This window comes from Centroberyx affinis, unplaced genomic scaffold (genome assembly GCF_046629955.1).
Source record: "Centroberyx affinis isolate AG114_WGS23_722 - 3 ecotype Tasmania unplaced genomic scaffold, CSIRO-AGI_Caff_v1 ptg001079l_1, whole genome shotgun sequence".
NCBI classification, from domain to species: Eukaryota; Metazoa; Chordata; class Actinopteri; order Beryciformes; family Berycidae; genus Centroberyx; species Centroberyx affinis.
The window spans coordinates 1-18,840 of NW_027279626.1; the positions used below are offsets into that span (position 1 = coordinate 1).

An 18,840-nucleotide genomic window follows, 5' to 3' on the forward strand; every position below is an offset into this window, starting at 1 on the left:
CACACCTGCACAATCCACTTAGATAAAACGGAATGAACGAAAACAAAACCTCGCTCGGTACAAAATATCAAAAAGACATTCATATAAATAAATTAAATAGCTGTACTAAAGCCAAACTCTTTCGCTAAAAATGGCTAAATGGCTGGAGAGAAGTGCTAGTACTGTGCTGTACAATTTGGGGGTTCGAGACTTGTAGCTGGGGCTGGATTTGGGGGATGGAGGGAGATTATTCATGGCCCTAAAAACATTTCCCCACACCCCACCCTTTGAAACAAAGTCGGGGTCCTCTTCCTCTTCCTCTTCCTCTTCCTCCTCCTCTTCACCTAACTCTCCTCCAAAACCCGCGTCAGGTCGCCAAAGTCACAGTCGAACAGTTCGCTGATGCCCTCGTGGTCCTCCAGGCCGAAGTGGTAGTCGTGGCTGTGGGGCGGGGACAGGTTGATGAAGCCGTCCAGCGGGAGCGGGAGGCACTCGCCGTTCAGGAAGTCGGAGGAGGAGAGGGGCGAGAGGTCGAAGTCGGGCATGTCCCCCAGGCCGGAGAACGGGTCGCCCGCCAGAAAGGATTCTGTCGGGAGAGGAAACAGATCCCAGAGAAGTAAGAGGTGGCAAATGCTGGATGATGAGACTGTTACTAGGGTTCGACCACTTTGGGTTTTTGAAGGCCAATAGTAGATATTTTTGGATTGAAGCCGCTGATTAACAGTATTCAATATCTCAACTTTTGGCCATTTTCATGCTAAAAATTCTATTCAGTGTTTTGCCCAGAATTTTATTCTTGTCAGGGTGGAAAAGCCTCTGAGACAACATTTAGACCACGGGACACTAAAACTCTCCACTGAAACCCAGGATGATAATAATCAAAATTACAATATTGAGAATGCTAATCATAAAACATATTCACTTCTAACCCTAACCCGATGGAACAGACAAGGAATATACTGAATGTGAAAAGCTGGGAAAAAAACACAGAGGAAAGCCAAGTCGAGAGTGTTGTTTACTTGGTATCGAGTTGAATTGTATGTGGGGAGATAATAGCGGTGAGAGTGAAACCTAAGATTATAATAGACATTCATATACTGTACATTCTCTAATTGGGATCATTTACAGTGAACTGAGTGAACTGAATTATAGTGGAATTAAATTATTTCTAATTTTTCTGGGAACCCTACCTCGAGAAACTCTGCATTAGAGCATTTAAAGTAATAACTAGTGACGTTCTCATGTAAATAAACTCTCGATTTCTGATTGCTATACCACAAGAGTGATTCCACCTATATCCAGTTCATGAACGCTTTTACATTTGCTGTTCTAAACACCCGGTGTCTGGTAGCTCTCTCCTGGGAAAAATCCTCGGGGACACAGAAAGTGATGCGTTATGTTTCTAGTTTTGCTCAAATACTTTTTATCCCCGGAAAATGTGTTTCCCCTAGCTGTGTCCTCTGTGTTTGTTGCTGCTTTGCCACTACACAAGGAAATTATTGTAGGGGGAAATGCAGTTCATAAATGACAAGTAGACTAATTTATAGCCTGGCAGATTCCTTGTAGAATCATTTGTGGTTTGCTTACCTGCGTCGCCGCCTAACGCCAGAGAGGAGGAGGGGTCCTGCTGGGAGGCTGCTGTGACTGTGGACGACGTGGACGCCGGAGACGACGACCTCACTTCCTGTGCCGCGGCGGAGCTCCTGGGCTGCGGCTGGTCGGCGGGCGGCGCGGGCCCCGGGGCCAGCGTGGGGTCGGCGCCGGGTTTGGAGGGACTGCTGCCCGTCACCGGGCTGCAGACGCCCGAGCTGTCCTCCGGGCAGAGGAAGACGTCGATGGGGCCCCGCGTGCTCTTCAGGGACACCTGGTAACCCTGAGACGCACGGACACGATACGCATGTCGTCATGTGCAAACCTCGCAAGATTTGCCGACTTTCATGTTTTAACTTCAATTCAAGGATTACATGCTCCTCTACGGGTGGGAGATTTGAAACTTGGGTTTATTAAATCGTTTCAAAACCCGTTGGTTGAACTACAAAATGCATAGCTGTCAAGCTCAAAATAAGGCTGTTCCTTCCTTAGTTCCTGTTTTCTCCCAACAGCGATGATACATGCAGACAGATAGAAATGTCCGATGTAGGAGGAAAAACATGGAAAATACCAAAAGACACACTACAGAAGTAGTTTATAGCAGTGGTTCTCAACGTGGGGTCTGGGGACCACCAGGGGTCCTTGAGGGGGTTCCAGGGGGTCCCCAGCAAATTGATGAATTGTTAAACTTCATCTTTATTTCATTTACAAGTTAACACAATTAGAGAATAAAAGAATAAAAAAGAGATTGTAGAAGAATGACTGTTTTGATCACAGTTATCTCTCTACTTACAATACAGATTGTCATGGAATTCTGGACAAAATCATATCTAACAACAAAAATATTGTCAGAGGGACAAAATCTCATCAAATGGGGGTCTGTGGCTCTAATGTGGACTAAATTAGAGGTCCTTGCTATGAAAAAGGTTGAGAATCACTGGTTTATAGTACACTAGTACTATGGTCCCTGAAAACAATCAAAACTTAATGTCTAGCATTTTGTTGTCCCTTGCCCTTCTTCATGATGCTGCATAATATTAATTTCAGTTTCTCTATTTGCACCTATTGTGAAGAGTCAGTATAAAAGCAAGAGGTAAATCTCTAGGAGGAATGTGATCACTACAACACAAAAAGTGAGAGTATTATGTCTACACTAAGAAGTTGCTCGAATGAGAGCGGATAAGACTTTTGAAAAGTTAAATTTTGGTTACCTCTACAAGGGGAGTAAGATATGACAGATATTGATTAATAATAGAATCAAGTTAACTAATTCAAATAAAAATGAAAATAAATCATGTACCTCACTGGGTTCAGAGACCTGCATCTGGGTCTCTGGTGGAGCTCTGATCACCATGACCAGTTGGTCTGGGGAGTCGAATGACTTCCTCAAGTCCTGGCAGCGCACATAGCCCAGCGTGATGCAACAGTTAAGGAATAAAACGCTAATGTTATGGGTGTCATGCCTACACTAACAGAATCTCCAATACACTACTGTCTATTTAAGATTTTGCAGAGAACAGGATAGAAAACATGCTGATTTTGCTGCCTGCCACCCCCCTTGGTAAAATTAAACACATCACCAACTGCACACCTTAAGGTATACACATGAATAGGCAGAATAGCATAACAATATATATAAACAGAAGCACACTAAGCCCAATACAATGACATACACTGCTCGGCTTGACCCTCTAACCTCTAGGCCACCACCACCCCACATCAGCCTGAGACCCAAAGAGGAAATTTAGGTCCAAAATTCACTAAGATTGCGTTGCAACAGCAATCTGTGCATTTTTTGTGCCTCAGTTGCTTGAGCTACAAGTGCAGTGTTAGTCTTATTCACCAAGAAATGTATGCAAATCTAACTGTGGCGCAAACAAGCCCTCGAAAAGAGCGCTGCGCAAGCAAATACTCCTTCAGAACAAATTGCTATGCAAATTGCTGCTTCAGTTTTTCAAGTTATTTTTGTCATGTCTGGCCTATATATGTAAAACATAGGAGGATCAGCCTTGCAGCAAAGACAGCAGCCAGTCTCAATGGCTAAACTCACTGCACAAAGTATACCTTTCAGTATAGTTGGTTTTGTGAAGTGTTAGTGAACCGGGTGCAGTCTTGATTTGCAAGGCCTTGCCTGCAAATAAATATTATGTCAGCAAAACAATGACATTTACATATAATTCACATATGCATGACCATGAAGATTCAACTTTTGACCAGTGCTATTGGTCATACTTTCCACTCATTTCACACAGTTGGTGAATAGCATGTCATTCTGATTTGATCATGTTGGTGATATAGTGTGTGCTTTTCCCACACAGAGTGAGTCTGGGCTTTAGTCTCAGCATTAAAACATGCTAGCTCTGTTACTATGTGGAGGTGCCGGAGCTAGGTCGTCACCTCTTTCGGGGCTCGGTCTGTAGTTTAGACAAGACACTGGTGAAAAGGATATTTCTTGTTCTGGGAGTCCTCGGTGAGCAGCCTGAGCTGGAGGTTACAGTTGGAGATGAGCTCGTCCAGCTGCTCCTCGGCCTCCGTCAGGTCACACACCTCCCTCTGCAACTCCTTATGGCGAGCGAGCGAGGCCCCGTCGATGCGATTACCACTACAGGGGAAGATAATACAGAAATATGTGTGAGAAACTTATCTTAGAATCTTAGAAAAGAAAGGAACCTCCAGACAATGGTGGGTTAGCCGACCATAAGAAAAGATATGTTAAACAGTAGGTATAACATGGATGGAAATCAATCACATGAATTTGACACACTCATATTTTCTACTCTAGTCTACCATTCTTGTACTCACAGCCATTGGATGTTGTTCTTGGACTTCTTGGAGATGAGCTGGATTCCCTCCAGGACGTTGGTGATGTCGTAGATCCGCCTCTTCTGGACGTCCAGGACCTGCGAGGCCCAGTTCAGGTCCACCACGCCGTCCGGGGACTGGGACAGCAGGTGCAGGAAGCGCTTGGTGGTCAGGTTCAGGGACGTGTCGTATCGGGACTTCTCCGTCGAGCCTCGGGGGACTGGAAGGGGGAAGGAGGTGGGAAGGAGGTAAAGGTTTGAATTTTCGTCTTAAAGATTTTCTTGTAAAACTACACCCTGGTCTAAATCATAAAGTGGGGGCTGTGACAGAGAAGAGTGTCCCATCCCATCTAATTGAGACTCTTTCATGTGGCAGACATGTAGAAGAACTTCAGAAGCGAGTCTCCACCATCGATACTCTGGGGATTGACAGAAGAGAGATGGGAAGGGAGCAATTTCAGTTTTGTTTTGTACTTTCTTTTTTGAAGACAGCAGTCTTTCATCCTTGTGTATTTTCTTTCCATTTATAGGTTCAGTCTAAGCGAAGCGCTGCAGCGAGACTGTCGAATGGAAGAGGAACAGGGATTTGATCTTGCCACTTTGCTCAGTTTATCATAACTTTGTCCAACTGGCGGAGAACAGAGAGATGGAGAGAATAAGGGGGTTGAACAGGAGGGAGATGGAGATATGGGTCAGAGTTATCATTCAAATTCAACTTAGCTATGATGTTAAGTTGATTAAAGAGTTGAACTGCTTTTAAATCAAGCTCGAATAGCTGTCATAGCAAACTTTAAAGTTCCATTGACACTCTGGGGAGTGCAGAGCAGAGTTAGGTCCCGGGATTCAATTTGAGACTAAACAAGAGATTGAGTTTGGGCTTCCTGCACAGTGCAGACCAGGCTTGGTTTGCAGTGTGTGCAGTGGAAAACAGAAGAGCGGCTGAACAGGAAACTGCTGACGCTGTAGTTTCTATGCTACTAAACGTCATATCTATGTATTTTACTACTGTATATTTGAGTCGTGTGTTTTACTACTGTATACTAATAAAATGGGTATTGTATGTGTGTATGTGTTCCTTAATGTCTTGTTTTTATCCAGAACACAGTGACACGAATCCCCAGCAACTTAATACGGCAATACAGATTTTCTTTTTTTTTTTTTACAGTGGCTGTGGTTATCACTTCAGGGACTTGCTTCAGATGTATTTTATTATTAAAGACTTCTCAGTCAAGGTTATAGGGCTTGATAAAGGAATTAAGTTCAGTGAAGTTAAGTAGGTATTTAACGCTAGGTACTGAAGGAGCTTGAGGCGATACACAGAGACAGGACAGTACTTTGTGTTCAAGCACCACTTTCATTTTCATGTTTGACATCGTAGGCGTTTTACACTCTCCGAGACTTTCACTTGCGCTGTTCAGCAAGTGAAAGAACACACTGTTCTTCCATTTGCTCACCCTTACAGTCTTAAGCCTTTTCAGTCTTCTTGTATTCAAACGCGCACCTCTGTATAGCGTATGTACTCCTGTGAAGCACTTTTCGTGAACTAACTCTCTCAGACTAACTCTCTCTTAAAAATATTCCACATCGGAAAGGAAGAGAAAGACACTGAGTGCAGGCCGATGTCAGCAACTAAGAAGGCTGAAGGTCTTCTGCTGATCTGAGGATGAAACGAATAAGCAGAATAAGCTCTGTGTGTGTGTGTGTGTGTGTGTGTGCACCTCTGGGAGGGGCGGGTGTGGAGGGTGGTGCTTCGCCGAGGGAAGGGGGCCGGGTGGTGCTGACATACTGGTGGTCACTGTCCAGGTCCAACTTCCTCTTCACCTGGAGAGAGAGAAAGAAATAGAAAAATGGAGAAAGAGACAGAGAGAATTAGTCAGAGGAACAATCCTAATGGCACAATTACAATCATGTACTAATCATGTGCTAAGAACTAAACACACCAAAGAAGGAAAGAAAGAAAGAAAGAAAACTCTCTGGTGGATGACAAGCAAGACCAAATGCCTTACAGCAACAGGTGGTTGCCACATTTATTGCTCTATTATGCAGGCATAAGCACATAAATGTACAAAAGTCAACATAATTGTTCAAAGGGCAACTCCTCAGTTAACTGCTCGCTTACTCCCTCTTTCTCTTTCTCTTATACAACGCTCCACCTTCCCTTCTCCCCACATCTCCATCCTCCCCCTCTCCTCACCGGAGGTCTCCCCAGAGCGGGCCGCCTCTTGTCCTGGATCCCCACGTCGGCGGGCCCCTGCGGGGTAGCGAACAGCAGGATCTCCCCCGTGCTGGTGGGGGCCACGGCCGGGTGGAGCCCCACGCCGCCGGGGCTGGAGATGATCACTATCTGGTGGTCCTCGCTCAGGTCGATGCTCCCGGCGTTCAGCAGCGTCTCGAAGTCGGCCAGCAGGTCCTCCGACGTCTGCCCCGTGATCAGAGTCTCTGACATGGTCGTGTCCCGCAGAGCACCCCTTGACTTGCGGGTTACGGGGGTGGGGGGCACAAACTGAGATGCTGTAGTTTGACTGAGTATCAACACCTACTGGCATCTGCTGTGCTCAGTGAATGTGAGGAACAGTGATGAAGCCTCCTGAGAGTTTGCTTGCACTTGTTCCTGGGCAGGTTGAACATTTCTAAGTAGTTTTCACCTTTACAAACAGACTATAACGTTAACACATGAATAAACAACGGTGTAACTTTAACATAAGAAATGACTATTAGCAAGCTAAGTGCTAAAAACAAATTCAGGCTGATATTGAAACAGCAGGAGCGGCTGTTCGGCCAAACAGGAAATTTGGCAGATAGAAAAATATTGCTAAATGCATAACAAGACACTGCCCAAGGCTAAGGCGCTGGTATGTTATAAAACAAAGATTATCAAATAGGCCGATGCTGTAATTAACGCTAGACGTTAGCAAGTTAGCAAGGGGGCTTGCTAATCTTTTGTTTTCATCTTTTCTGTCAGTACAGTAATGCGGCGAGGCCTGGCCACACTGCCCTTAGTACAGCCGACCCTGCTAACTAGCTAGCTAAGATACTATCAATAAAGACTGGTGCAAGTTAGCAAATAACACGGTACAACCAGCAAACTAGCTATGAAACACTCTAATTTCGCTTTACAATGAAGACGGGCGTTAGTTTAAGGGTTATTAAAACTTTATAACAGCTGTCCAACAGTAAGCTAACGAAATAAAATATAATCTACAATGCAAACAGCTTCACCGCCACACAGAAGCATGTTTGAGGGTATATATTTAAAAGCGACAGTTAGTGCAAGGTTGTAAATAGAGAAAGCGTTTGATATGAAAATATAGGGCAAATTAGCATGCTAGCTAAGTTATTAGCCGCAGTCCCTCAACCCCCTCGTTTTGTTGGGGCACGCAGGAAGCAGTCCGACAAAACTGGAAATATAAAGGAAATAAAGCCGTGAAATACAAACGCATCCTTTAAAACGACAGTTGCAGGTCCTTTCGCTGCTTGTGCCGGCCGCAGTGCGTTAATAAAAGCACCGTCCCGACCCCGTTATCGGCTGCTATTGTTGTTATTGTCCCAGCTGATCTAATTCTAAACAAGGCTTGGGGGGTTTTCGCGCGAAATCTTTTTTGCCGCGAAACCGGCACGTGCGCCATTCCGTAGGCTCCCATTGGTCGAGAAGCGGCAGCTTCCGGAGGACGGGATTAGCCGTCTATGATTGGCCCGCAAAGTTGTCAGTAATTTTACCGAGCGCAAGTTAATCGATCTGACGCTGCATTCAGGACCCATGGGAAAAAAAACGTCAAAATGTGACAGTTAAAAACAACAATAGCAAAATAACTTACATGATGAAAAGCGTTCATTTTATTCATTCTATTTTAAATGAATATATAATTCCTTACCTTGACTACAGGCATCACTGAAGTCATTTTGTCATCAAAACTCCTTTGGGTTACATTGCTACGCACTAAAATCATGGCGTTTTACCGGTACTGTCAATCCCTACTTATGTCATTTCCTATGACACTTGAATGCAGCATCGCTTCTACAGCCAGACCCTGTTAATCGAGCGCCTACCACGCAGCAGAGGAACTACAAGATGGCGCAGGCAATATTTGAAGTGCTTGAAGGTACGGATCATTTTCTTATAACCTCGTCACTACAACTAGATTAAACGTAAACGTGTATGCTGTGCAATGCGAATGTAACGCGCCTGTTTGGCTGTGTAAAAATGTCGATGCAGATTGCTGCAAACAGCTATATTTGGTTATGATTATCAATCAAGACATCCCAGAGGAGGGAGGGGGTGTCTGTGGTTGTAAACAAACAAACAGATTCGCTGCTGTAGACGCTGTAAAGACAGCTGGAGGTGGCTCTGCATGAATACTGTAAGATGTTCTGATCATATTCCTGTCAGGCAGCGAAATGATGTACTGCTGTTATTCAGATTGCATGTTTTACTCTCATAACAGGCCCCCTAACGAAAAATCACTGTAATATCCCTTTAATATTTCAGTAGGTACTTACAGTGTGTCTATGGCGTTGAATAGTGAATTTATAGTGCCTTTTTTATACTTTGTGGATTTTTTTCATCTCTTATAGTATCACCATAATATTCCTATAGGAACTTATAGTGTGTCAGTGATGTATCAATAATGATTTTACCATACTGTATGTTTTTTTCAGTCTCTTAAAGTATTACTATGGTATTCCTATAGGGGCTTATAATTTTGCTGTGAAATTTGTATAGTTTCCTTCTAAAATGTATAGGATTACCATAGTGTTTTTTTTCTAACATCAGCACCTTGTTCTGGATGTATTCACATTCAGATGAACAGCATTGCTCAGGTTTCCAGCAGTCACCATATAGGAAGCACAGTAGTGAGTAGGGAGACTCTCCTTCAGGCCCTCTGTGACTGTGAAGCATCGGATCCCAACTCTCATGTCTCTTCCCCCTGCCTCTCTCTTCCTCTGCGTCAGGCATGGACAACCAGACGGTGCTGGCGGTCCAGTCTCTGCTGGACGGCCAAGGCGGCGTTCCCGACCCCAACAGCCAGACCGTCTCCGGGACGCCCACCATCCAGTCTATGGGTGCGTTCGCTAGATACATGACAGCTGAGTCACAGGCATGTTCCAGCCTGAATTCAAACCTGCCTGACCTGCCTCCCCAGAGCCTGTCTGAGGGTGTAAACCGCTTATCCACAAGGGGGCAGCAAAGCGGCTGAGTGGCAAAACAGACATTTATTTGTATGAATGTATGAAAATGCTCTGTATTTTTTTTACTTTAAACCTTCGGGGTGTGTGTCGTTCCCTCTCTCCATCACACTTCCATGTTTCTCCCTCCCTGCAGACGACGAGGATGTGTTCCTGTGTGGGAAGTGCAAGAAACAGTTCAACTCCTTGCCGGCCTTCATGACCCACAAGAGGGAGCAGTGCCAGTCCGGCGCCCCGTCTCTGTCCACCGTGTCCTTGGCCTCCACCAACGCCTACACCCCCGTCCCCTCCATCAGCTCCGGGCCACAGACCGCAGCCAACAGACAGGTCAGAGGACAGAACGGGTTTATTACATGGAAGATTTTGCGATTGTTTGATTGATTAAACGCATACATGGATGAATGATCTAAGGATAGAAACAATTTGTTTTAGGTTTAGTTTATGTTTCATTGTTCATTCCCCCCACTCATACACCAGGTGTCCACCTACATCACAGTCCCCCCCTCCCCGCTGACACACACTCTGGTCCAAGGCAACGTGCTGGTCAGCGACGACGTTCTCATGTCGGCCATCTCGGCCTTCACCTCCATCGACCAGCCCATGGCCGCCATGCAGACGCCTATACAGGTGAGAAAACAGTGGTGGAAGTTGTGGGGAAATGGTTAATGTCAAAAATCCACTTAAAAAATCCACTGCTTGAAAGTCATGGAGAAATGTTAGCGGCTCAATAGTCTGATTAAAGAAATTGTATCTACCCTATAGCATCCTATGATATGCTACAAGAAATAGTATGAAGAGTAGAGTTGGAGGAATTTAGATGTGTAAAGGAGTTGGCAGATGGTTCACCAGACCCCGAAACAGAAAATTTTGGTCTTATCGGCTTAAATCACAACACAATTTCATGTCAATACGTTAAAATGTATATTAACATTATGTACAAATGCGGCATAATAACTGTCCCTAGCATAAAATCCTTATCTTCATCTCCTCTCATGCTTTTTCTTCCTCAGAGTAACCTGAGCATGCACACGACCGGCGTGTCGTACCTCCAGCACCACCACCACCTGCACCACCACCACCACCACCACCATCCCCAGCACCAGCAGCACCAGCAGCAGCAGCAGCAGCCACAGCAGCAGCAGCAGCAGCAGCAGCAGCCCCCCCACCCCCTCCCCTCGGGCCAGACGCCGGCCCACCCCCTCCCGTCCGGACAGCCGTCCCAGCAGCCCCTCTCCTCCCAGGTCCCGGCGAGCCACAGCAACTCGGTGGTTCAGGTCTACAGCGCCCTGCCCCACATGGCCGGGGGGGGCGGGGGCGGGGGCGGCGGGGCGGAGATCCACACCCTGGGCCTGCAGTCGTTCCAGCCGGTGCAGGTGAGGATAGGGTTTACCGTCCGGTTGTCTGTAGACTTAGAAGATACCGACTAAAATGTGTGTTCGTTCCTGGTGCGTCTCCCTCAGGTGCCCAGCCAGTGTGTGGAGAGCCAGTCGTACACCACCCCGCCCGTCTACAGCCCGGGCAAGCAGGGCACCAAGACCAAGACCTGCAGCATCACCGCCAACCTGACGGAGCTGGGCGACTTCGAGAAGGTCATCATCCCCAAGCGGCCGAGGAACAGCAAGAAAGGGCCGGACGGAGCCACAGGTCTGATTTAAAAAAGTTTTTGACATTTGGGTCTTGGGATCCTACATTTCTAAACGATGGAAAAAAGATGGCAGAAAACAGTTTGAGACAGGGTTCAACTGATATCGATATTGTGTGGATTGAAGCTGCCAATAGCTGATATTTTGTCATTAAATCATTAAAATTGACAATTTCATGTCAGTGTTTCCCCCCAGAACTGTATTCTTGGCAGGGAGGAAAAGCCTCTGAGAAAAGAATTTAGACTCTAAAACTCTCCATTGAAACTAAGGTCTTCCCATAGACAACCAGTGTAATATCTATAAATTCTACAATAAATATGTAATCAATCAAAGTGCATCATATCCATTATATCAGAGGTGGAGGACACTGACTCGCTGATATCTGATTTTTAATAATCGACAAATCAATATATTGGTGTCTGTATGTCAAGTAAGCTTGACATACAACCGACTTGTCAAAAACTGTGGTATTGTCCCTTTAAGCGCTAATTGCCTGGATTAGTCTCATGAGGAAACCACACTACATAATGTATACTTAAATGGAATAGATTATAGATATACATTTACGCTGCATTTCACTCCTCAGCAGAGCAGCTGAAAGGAAAAGGCCCGAAGCTCAAGTGCAACTTCTGTGACAAAATCTTCTCGAAAAACTTTGATCTTCAGCAACACATCAGAAGGTGAGTCACCGTCCAGCATTCCCATTTCAAACTTCAGGAACTGCAGCCATCTAAAAATAGAAAATGCCTCTATTCCTTTGCGGTCATGACTTCTTACGTTTTCTTTTCACAGTCACACAGGAGAGAAACCGTTCCAGTGCATCGTCTGTGGCCGGGCCTTTGCCCAAAAGTCCAACGTCAAGAAGCACATGCAGACCCACAAGGTGCGTAATAGTCTCTGATACTACTTTGTTATATAAATCTGTTTGTATGATGAAAATTTTTGGGGATAAACAGGAGATAATATCTTCGTTCTTATGATTATTCCCATATGACGTGAACGCAACCGCTGTCCTTACCTTGCAGGTGTGGCCTCTGGGTGTGGCCAGCACGGTGTCCAGGTTACCAATCACAGTCAAGGTGGTTCCGGTGTTATCCAATGAGGAAGAGGGGGGCGGGGAGCAGCAGCAGCAGCAGCCAGGGGAACAGGAAGAGGAGGGGCCACAGCAGCAGAACAGCCAATCACAGACAGAAGAGGAGGCGGCGCAAACAGGTAACATCTGTGACCTGCTGCTCACTGATACATCTACTTCGGGAAATTATCGTTTCAGTTTTTGTACATTATCATATGATGATATAAGGACATATAGATGCTTCAACACATTTCACATGGCAACACAAGATCCTAAAGTCATTTGGAACAGTGTGCAGATCTCCATATTTGTTGTTATTATAACATGTCCTGTACTTATCTGCAATACAAAGTGCAGTCATAGTGTTTTCCATTCATTCATCAGGAGTGGTCCTCCACTGCTTGAACAGCTAAAGATTAGATTAGATGAAACCTTTATTATCCCTGTGGGGGAAATTGGCTCCTTGTTGTCATGCATAAACCAGTTAATAAAATATTCCTATGTACAGATAGAGCAGTCCACCAGCAGAACAGTATGAAAAGGTTGGGCTGCCAGCTACCTCCCTATTTGACAGAGCAGTAGGTTACTTCTAATACATGGTAAAGAAATGATAATCCCAATAGAAATAGTGATAATAAATGAGTAATAAACGAGTCTGACTTTGCACAGAAAAAACAAAAGTGAAAGGAGTCAGATGTTTCCACTGGGTTTCTCATAATCGGAGTATGAGCTTAATCTGGTCGTTGTAACCCATTATGATGTTTACATGTGTCGACCCACGACTGGGTTACTTAAGTAAACGAATGAAGAACCACTGATCCAGCATCAGATTTACAGCTCCAGCCCGTAACGATACCCGCCATGCTTGACCGCAGAAGCTCCGGGGGAGGCGGAGGAGAGGGCGACGGAGGGCCAGGCCGATCCGGACGGCAGCCAGGGGGAGGACATGCAGAACGGGCATCCCCGGGTCCAGGTCCAGTCCCAGGTCCAGTCCAACCAGAACCAACAGAGCCAAGCCCAGACCAAACAGATTGTGGTCATAGACAGCTCCTACCAGTGCCAGTTCTGCGCCAGCAAGTTCAGCACATACTTCCAGCTCAAGTCCCACCTGACCCAGCACAAGGGGGAGCAGGTGAGCAGGGTAGAGGGTTATGGGAAGCAGGGTGGCCTACAGGTTAGAGAGACTGTTCAAATCCTCCATGCTGAAGTGTCCTTGAGCAAGACACTGAATCCCTAGCAGCTGCAGGGCTGCTGTTCTGTACCTGACCCTGACATCTGACCTCCCTACTATTATACTATTATTACATCAGGGTTCCCACACATTTTTGTCAAGCAAAGTCCATCACTATTCCTTGATAGTTGAATATAGATGGCAAATATTTGCCAGTATCTGTTCAAATGGGACATAGAAGGAAGGCATTGACCAGATGATTTGAATATTCAAGATCTTCGTTCCAACTACATTTACAAATTTTTGCAATCAGAAAATTTACTTAAAATGTAATTAGGTCTGCCAGCAGTCAAGCTTACTTGTAGTTGGGGGAGAAAAAGGAGTGAAAACAAATTCCCATGACATCCAAATATTTTGGGACATATATGATTTTCCGTCTGTTCCTGGCCTATAATGCACAGTTTTCAAATTTTATGACTCCTTTAGGCTTTCCATAACTGCAGGAACCCTAGAAAATGCAGGGTGTCAATAGGTCCAGGAAAAAGGTTTAAAATGTCTTGAATTATATTATAAACTCAATGCCTAAAGGTCTTGAATGCAGTTAGATCAAGAATTTTAAGTTAACTTAAATCTAGTTGTAGAGTTCTGGTTTCTCGATGCGTTTTGCAGTGAGAAATCAGCCCAGTCATGTAGACCTGTTCTGTCAGAGGTCTAGTTGCGAAATTGATCTTATGTTTCATTCTATCTGGCATTGAAACAGCCTTAAAAAGTCTCAGCTTAGTAAAGAGATAGCAGGCACTATTAAGAAATAGTGGTGAGTCGTGTTTAAAATCGCCAATCGCCGGCTCCCCGCAGGTCTACAAGTGCGTGCTGAAGTCTTGCTCCCAGACCTTCCAGAAGCTGGACCAGTTCCTGGAGCACATCCGGACGCACCAGGAGCAGCTGACCTACCGCTGCCACCTGTGCAGCAAGGTGTTCCCCTCGCTGTTCGAGCTGGGCGTCCACCAGTACTCCCACTGCTTCTGCCCGCAGCAGAGCACGCGCAAGGAGACCACCGTCTACAGGTCAGCCAGTGACAGAATGCTGTATGGGTGACTGACACTCCATTTTAGGCTTTCAACTGATGTTTTTTTTCCATAGTTCAATATGAAAACCATAATTGAATTTAGCCTAGTAATAAAGAAGTGCAGGGGACAGGAAAATGAAGGAATGAAATGACACTCAAAGAAACAAACTCCTCCAAGGTACGTACAGAAGTTCCTTAGCCTACCTTAGCCATTGCCTTCCAATGGGAGAATGAATAGAGTAGAGAATTCCAATGAAATTTACAATCAAACGAAACGTTCTCTCACAATCTGAATATGTCTTGTAGGTGAACAGTAAATGCTTATAACACAGGAAAACAATGCCATTATTTTGGTTCCCAGTATTCATAGGTTGTGGTGCTATAGGTGCTTCCACGGGAAATTAATCCATGCCAAGTTTTACTGTGAAGCCCGGCTAGCATCGTGTTTGCTCGCATGGTCAGAAGTCATGGCAGAACACAGTAGATCTAGTGACAGTAGTGATGAAGATGATTTTGGTGGTGATATATACGGCCACATTTTTTTGAACTGGAATATACAAAGAAGTAGTCGGGGCAGATGAATAGGGCATCATCTACAGTATTATTGATGAAGCTCCTCAGCCAAGGATGAAACTCTCTTAAAGTATGAATAATGGAAAACAAAGTAAGTCATTGTTTCACATCAAAGAGGTTCAGATCTTGACAGTTTTTCATCATCACTTCCTTGTTCCAGTGTCAGAGTGCGATCACGCCTACAGTTTTTCTTTGGTACAAACAAGAATTCTTACAGCTAAGAACACATGAAGAAACAGCTGTATGTGAGCATCAGTCCAGACTTCATTTTTTTGTTCTGCTAGGCTTTATAAGCATGAGGAACTGCTGGCTATCAGATGTCAACATCCATCTCCTGATACCCAGAAACCCTTGCGTTCTGGGGTTGTTGTAGCTGGCTCAGATTACAATGAACATAACCGCAATTGTCTTGGAGGAGGATGGAGACTCTCATTGTCTTTGGTGCCACCAGAGTTTGAATGGTTGTCACCTGGCCAAACGAACTGAACTAAAGGATAATTACTGCTTCAAACATATTTCCCCATGATTTGTAGCCTATATGTTGCTTTGCCCTTCAGGTGTGTGAAATGCCAAAGCAGATATTCCACCCAGGAGGCCCTGGAACAACATCTGCTCACCGCCTCACACAACTTCCCCTGCCCGCACTGTCAGAAGGTACAACACACACAAGTCACATGTTGTACTGTCTTGTAATGTCAGATGTGCTATGGGGACATAGTAATACATATGGTGGGTACTTACTGTGAATTGATTGACCCTCACGTCTTTGACACATTGATATGACCCTATGTTGGGAGTTTGGGGGTTTGTTACATGGGTTCTTGTGTTTCACGTCATATGTTAAGAGTTGGGTGCAGTCTCTCCAGATCTGTCCTCTGTCCCGGGCCGTCAGGTTTTCCCGTGCGAGAGGTATTTCCGACGCCACCTCCCCACCCACGGCGTCGGAGGCAGGTTCAAGTGTCAGATCTGCAAGAAGGCCTTCAAGACGGAGCACTACCTCAAACTGCACACACGCATTCACTCAGGTCTGACATTATAATGCGTCTCCAGTATACACACTGAAATGTTTGCCTTGCCAAAACCCAATTTGCATGTCACTAGGTCTCCTAGTATTTACAGAACGTCCTTTAAAATTGACAGCAAACACCTCGTCCGGCTTGTTCCCCATCCAGGAGTATCCTGATAATCCATTTGGACAAGTTTCTGTATTTGGCTTGGAGATAGCTTTAGACTTACTGTGGCCAAATGTGTCTCTGACCAGCCTCCAGAGATGGTTTGGGTAATCAGATCTGATTCTGCAGTGCATTGTGGGTGCATTTACATCTTCACTTTTGGATTACAATCTATCCAATCACCCCAGATGCATGTTAACGCAGGTGGAAGCTTATTCAAGTCCACTTGAGGGGTTTTTGTATTAAGTCAGGTCATGGAACTTGACCTGAGATCACTTGTCAGTCAAATATTTTAGGTCTCACTTGTAAAAGAGGTTTTAATCTCAATATGACTTCCTAGTTAAATAAAGGTTATATAAATATATAAACGCATCACTTCCTGTGCGTTCGAGGATTTTTCCAGGGAAACACCTAGCAGACTCCGGCTGTTTAGAACAGACAATGTTCTAAACAAGAGTCCTATATCCAGTTTCATGAACTGGATATAAGTTGAATCACTATTGTGTTATAGCAATCAGATAGAGCGGAGCAGACATTTATTTATATGAAAATGTTGCGGATTATCATTTTAACAGATTATTAGGCTGCTCGTAAAAATAGTCAGTGTTTCCGTATCTCTGCTAAAATTGTAACTTTTGAAAGCTACAGAGTAAAATCATAGGAATAGCACCAGAGCAGATACTTAAGTCATGTCCATTATAACTGAACACCACTAAATCCAGATGAAGCAAAGTAAAGGTGAGTTTGCTTGTCCTCCAGGTGAAAAGCCGTACAAATGTTCCCTCTGTGACGCGACGTTCAACAGGAAGGACAAGGTGAAGCGACACATGCTGATCCACGAGCCCTTCAAGAAATACAAGTGTCCCTTCAGGTGAGACCTCCCACTCTCTGAACCCCTTCGCTTTCTTCCTTTGCCTCTTTCCTTCCTTCTTTCTGTCCCCTTTCATCCTTCATTCTGTTTCCGCTTTCCTTGCCTCTTCTTTTTCTCCCTTCCATCCTTTTCCTCCTTTTGTCCTTTCGTTGTTACTTTTCTGTCTTCCTTTCGTTTTCTCCTTCCTTCTCCTATCCTCTTTCTGTTCTTTCTAACTTCCTTCCTTTTCCTCCTTCCTTCTTCTCTTCTTTCCCTTTTTTCTTCTTCCTTCATTCCTATCTTTCTCCCTTCTTTCCTTCCTTCTTTCTGTTCTTTTTCATCCTTCGTCCCGTTTCCGCTTTCCTTGCCTCCTATCCTTTTCTCCCTTACTTCCTTTTCCTCCTTCCTTCCTTTTCCTCCTTCTGTCCTCTTTGTGACTTTTGTCTTCCTTTCGTTTCCTCCTTCCTTCCCTCTTCTATCCGTTCTTCCCTCCTTTCCTGCTTTTTTCTTCTTCCTTGTCTTCCTTCGTTCCTACCTTTCTCCCTTCTTTCCTTCCTTTCTTCCCTCCTTCCTTCCTTCCTTTTCTTCCATGTTACATTATTTTCAATGTAGTTTTTATGTGTTTGGTCCTCAGGACACACGTAGGCTGCACTAAAGAATTCAACAGACCAGACAAGCTCAAGGCACACATCCTGTCCCATTCTGGTGAGTGAAAAACAACTGAAACTAAAACTCCAATCTGCAGTGAAGTGCCTCTGTTACTTAACCTCAAACCCATTCATTTTACGGTGACTCCTCTCCCCTCCAGGTATCAAGCCCTACAAGTGTCTGTTCTGTCAGAAGGCGTTCAGCCGCAGGGCCCACATGCTGGAGCACCAGCAGTCCCACACAGACAACTACCGCTTCCGCTGCTCCGCCTGCAACAAGGGCTTCACCAGACAGAGCTACTACCGGGACCACAAATGCCCCGCGGCCGGGACCGGAGCCGGAACCGGGGGGCCGGGCAGCGGAGGGACCGGGGGCGCGGAGGGAGAGGAGATCGGCGGAGGGCCGATGGCGGAGGAGAAGGACGGAGAGGAGGGCGAGCGGAGGAGGAGGAGGAGGTTGGCGAGGAAGGCGCAGAGCCTAAGGACCGAGGGGGACGACGACGACGACGGGTCAAAGGGCAGCGAGGATCAGGAGGCGGAGCTGGACAGGGAGGAGGAGGAGGAGGAGGAAGAGGAGGAGGATGACGAGGAAGAGGAGGAGGAGGAGGGAGAGGGGAGGAGGACTGACGAAGACCCTGAGGCCGCGATGTCCGACGGGCGGGCGAAGAGAGGAGAGGAAGAGGAGGACGACGGGGCGGAGGAGGGCGCCGGCGACACACTGGAGCAGATGCAGAGCGATGATCCAAACTGTTTGCGGCAGCCATGTTTGTAGTCCAGGCAGTTTGTGGACAGATTTCCTGGACATGGACCAACTAACAAACCGAGTCACACATTGGTTAAAAACAGCAAAATCTGTGTCTGGGAAATGACTTCTCTTTATTTGTTTTAAATTAAAACGTTATTTAAACTATATACACATATTTTTTTTTACTTTCTCTGTAAAGGGTTAGGGTAAGAGAAATAGCAGTGGGCCTGATTTGTACGTTTTCTTGTGCACAAATTTAAGCCAAAGTGTGCGATTTATAAAATGGTGTCTTGATGTCAGAATCAATGGGCACCATCATTTTCTTCAAATTTATGGTATATAACTAA

The 18,840-nt window shown here is 45.4% G+C and overlaps 2 protein-coding genes across 2 annotated transcripts; one reads left to right on the forward strand and one right to left on the reverse strand.

Moving 5' to 3' along the window:
- Nucleotides 1–187: 187 nt before the first annotated feature.
- LOC139647421 (transcription factor E2F1-like) lies at nt 188–6,816 on the reverse strand. Its single transcript, XM_071523312.1, has 7 exons — nt 6,565–6,816; nt 6,089–6,191; nt 4,372–4,591; nt 4,019–4,171; nt 2,870–2,984; nt 1,567–1,852; nt 188–565 (listed from the first exon to the last, which is right to left on the reverse strand). The coding sequence occupies exons 1-7, from the start codon at nt 6,814–6,816 to the stop codon at nt 324–326; spliced, it is 1,371 nt and encodes a 456-aa protein (XP_071379413.1). The 3' UTR covers nt 188–323.
- A 1,616-nt stretch (nt 6,817–8,432) lies between these two features.
- On the forward strand, nt 8,433–18,520 carry LOC139647420 (zinc finger protein 341-like). The gene is made up of 16 exons (XM_071523311.1): nt 8,433–8,470; nt 9,321–9,431; nt 9,691–9,881; nt 10,032–10,181; nt 10,565–10,927; nt 11,015–11,198; nt 11,784–11,877; nt 11,990–12,080; nt 12,223–12,409; nt 13,145–13,401; nt 14,296–14,504; nt 15,637–15,733; nt 15,972–16,104; nt 17,011–17,122; nt 17,736–17,806; nt 17,910–18,520. Exons 1-16 carry the CDS (start codon nt 8,440–8,442, stop codon nt 18,518–18,520), a joined length of 2,892 nt encoding a protein of 963 aa, XP_071379412.1. The 5' UTR covers nt 8,433–8,439.
- The last annotated feature ends 320 nt before the right edge of the window (nt 18,521–18,840 follow it).

Coding starts and splice junctions, on each gene's coding strand:
- LOC139647421 (XM_071523312.1), bottom strand. CDS start 6,816: ATGTCAGAGACTCTGATCACGGGGCAGACGTCGGAGGACCTGCTGGCC. Junction 2,985..4,018: donor GAGGACTCCCAGAACAAGAA/ATATCCTTTTCA, acceptor CTGTTGCATCAC/GCTGGGCTATGTGCGCTGCC. Junction 1,853..2,869: donor AGGTCTCTGAACCCAGTGAG/GTACATGATTTA, acceptor CGTGCGTCTCAG/GGTTACCAGGTGTCCCTGAA.
- LOC139647420 (XM_071523311.1), top strand. CDS start 8,440: ATGGCGCAGGCAATATTTGAAGTGCTTGAAG. Junction 13,402..14,295: donor CCCAGCACAAGGGGGAGCAG/GTGAGCAGGGTA, acceptor GGCTCCCCGCAG/GTCTACAAGTGCGTGCTGAA. Junction 17,807..17,909: donor ACACATCCTGTCCCATTCTG/GTGAGTGAAAAA, acceptor TCTCCCCTCCAG/GTATCAAGCCCTACAAGTGT.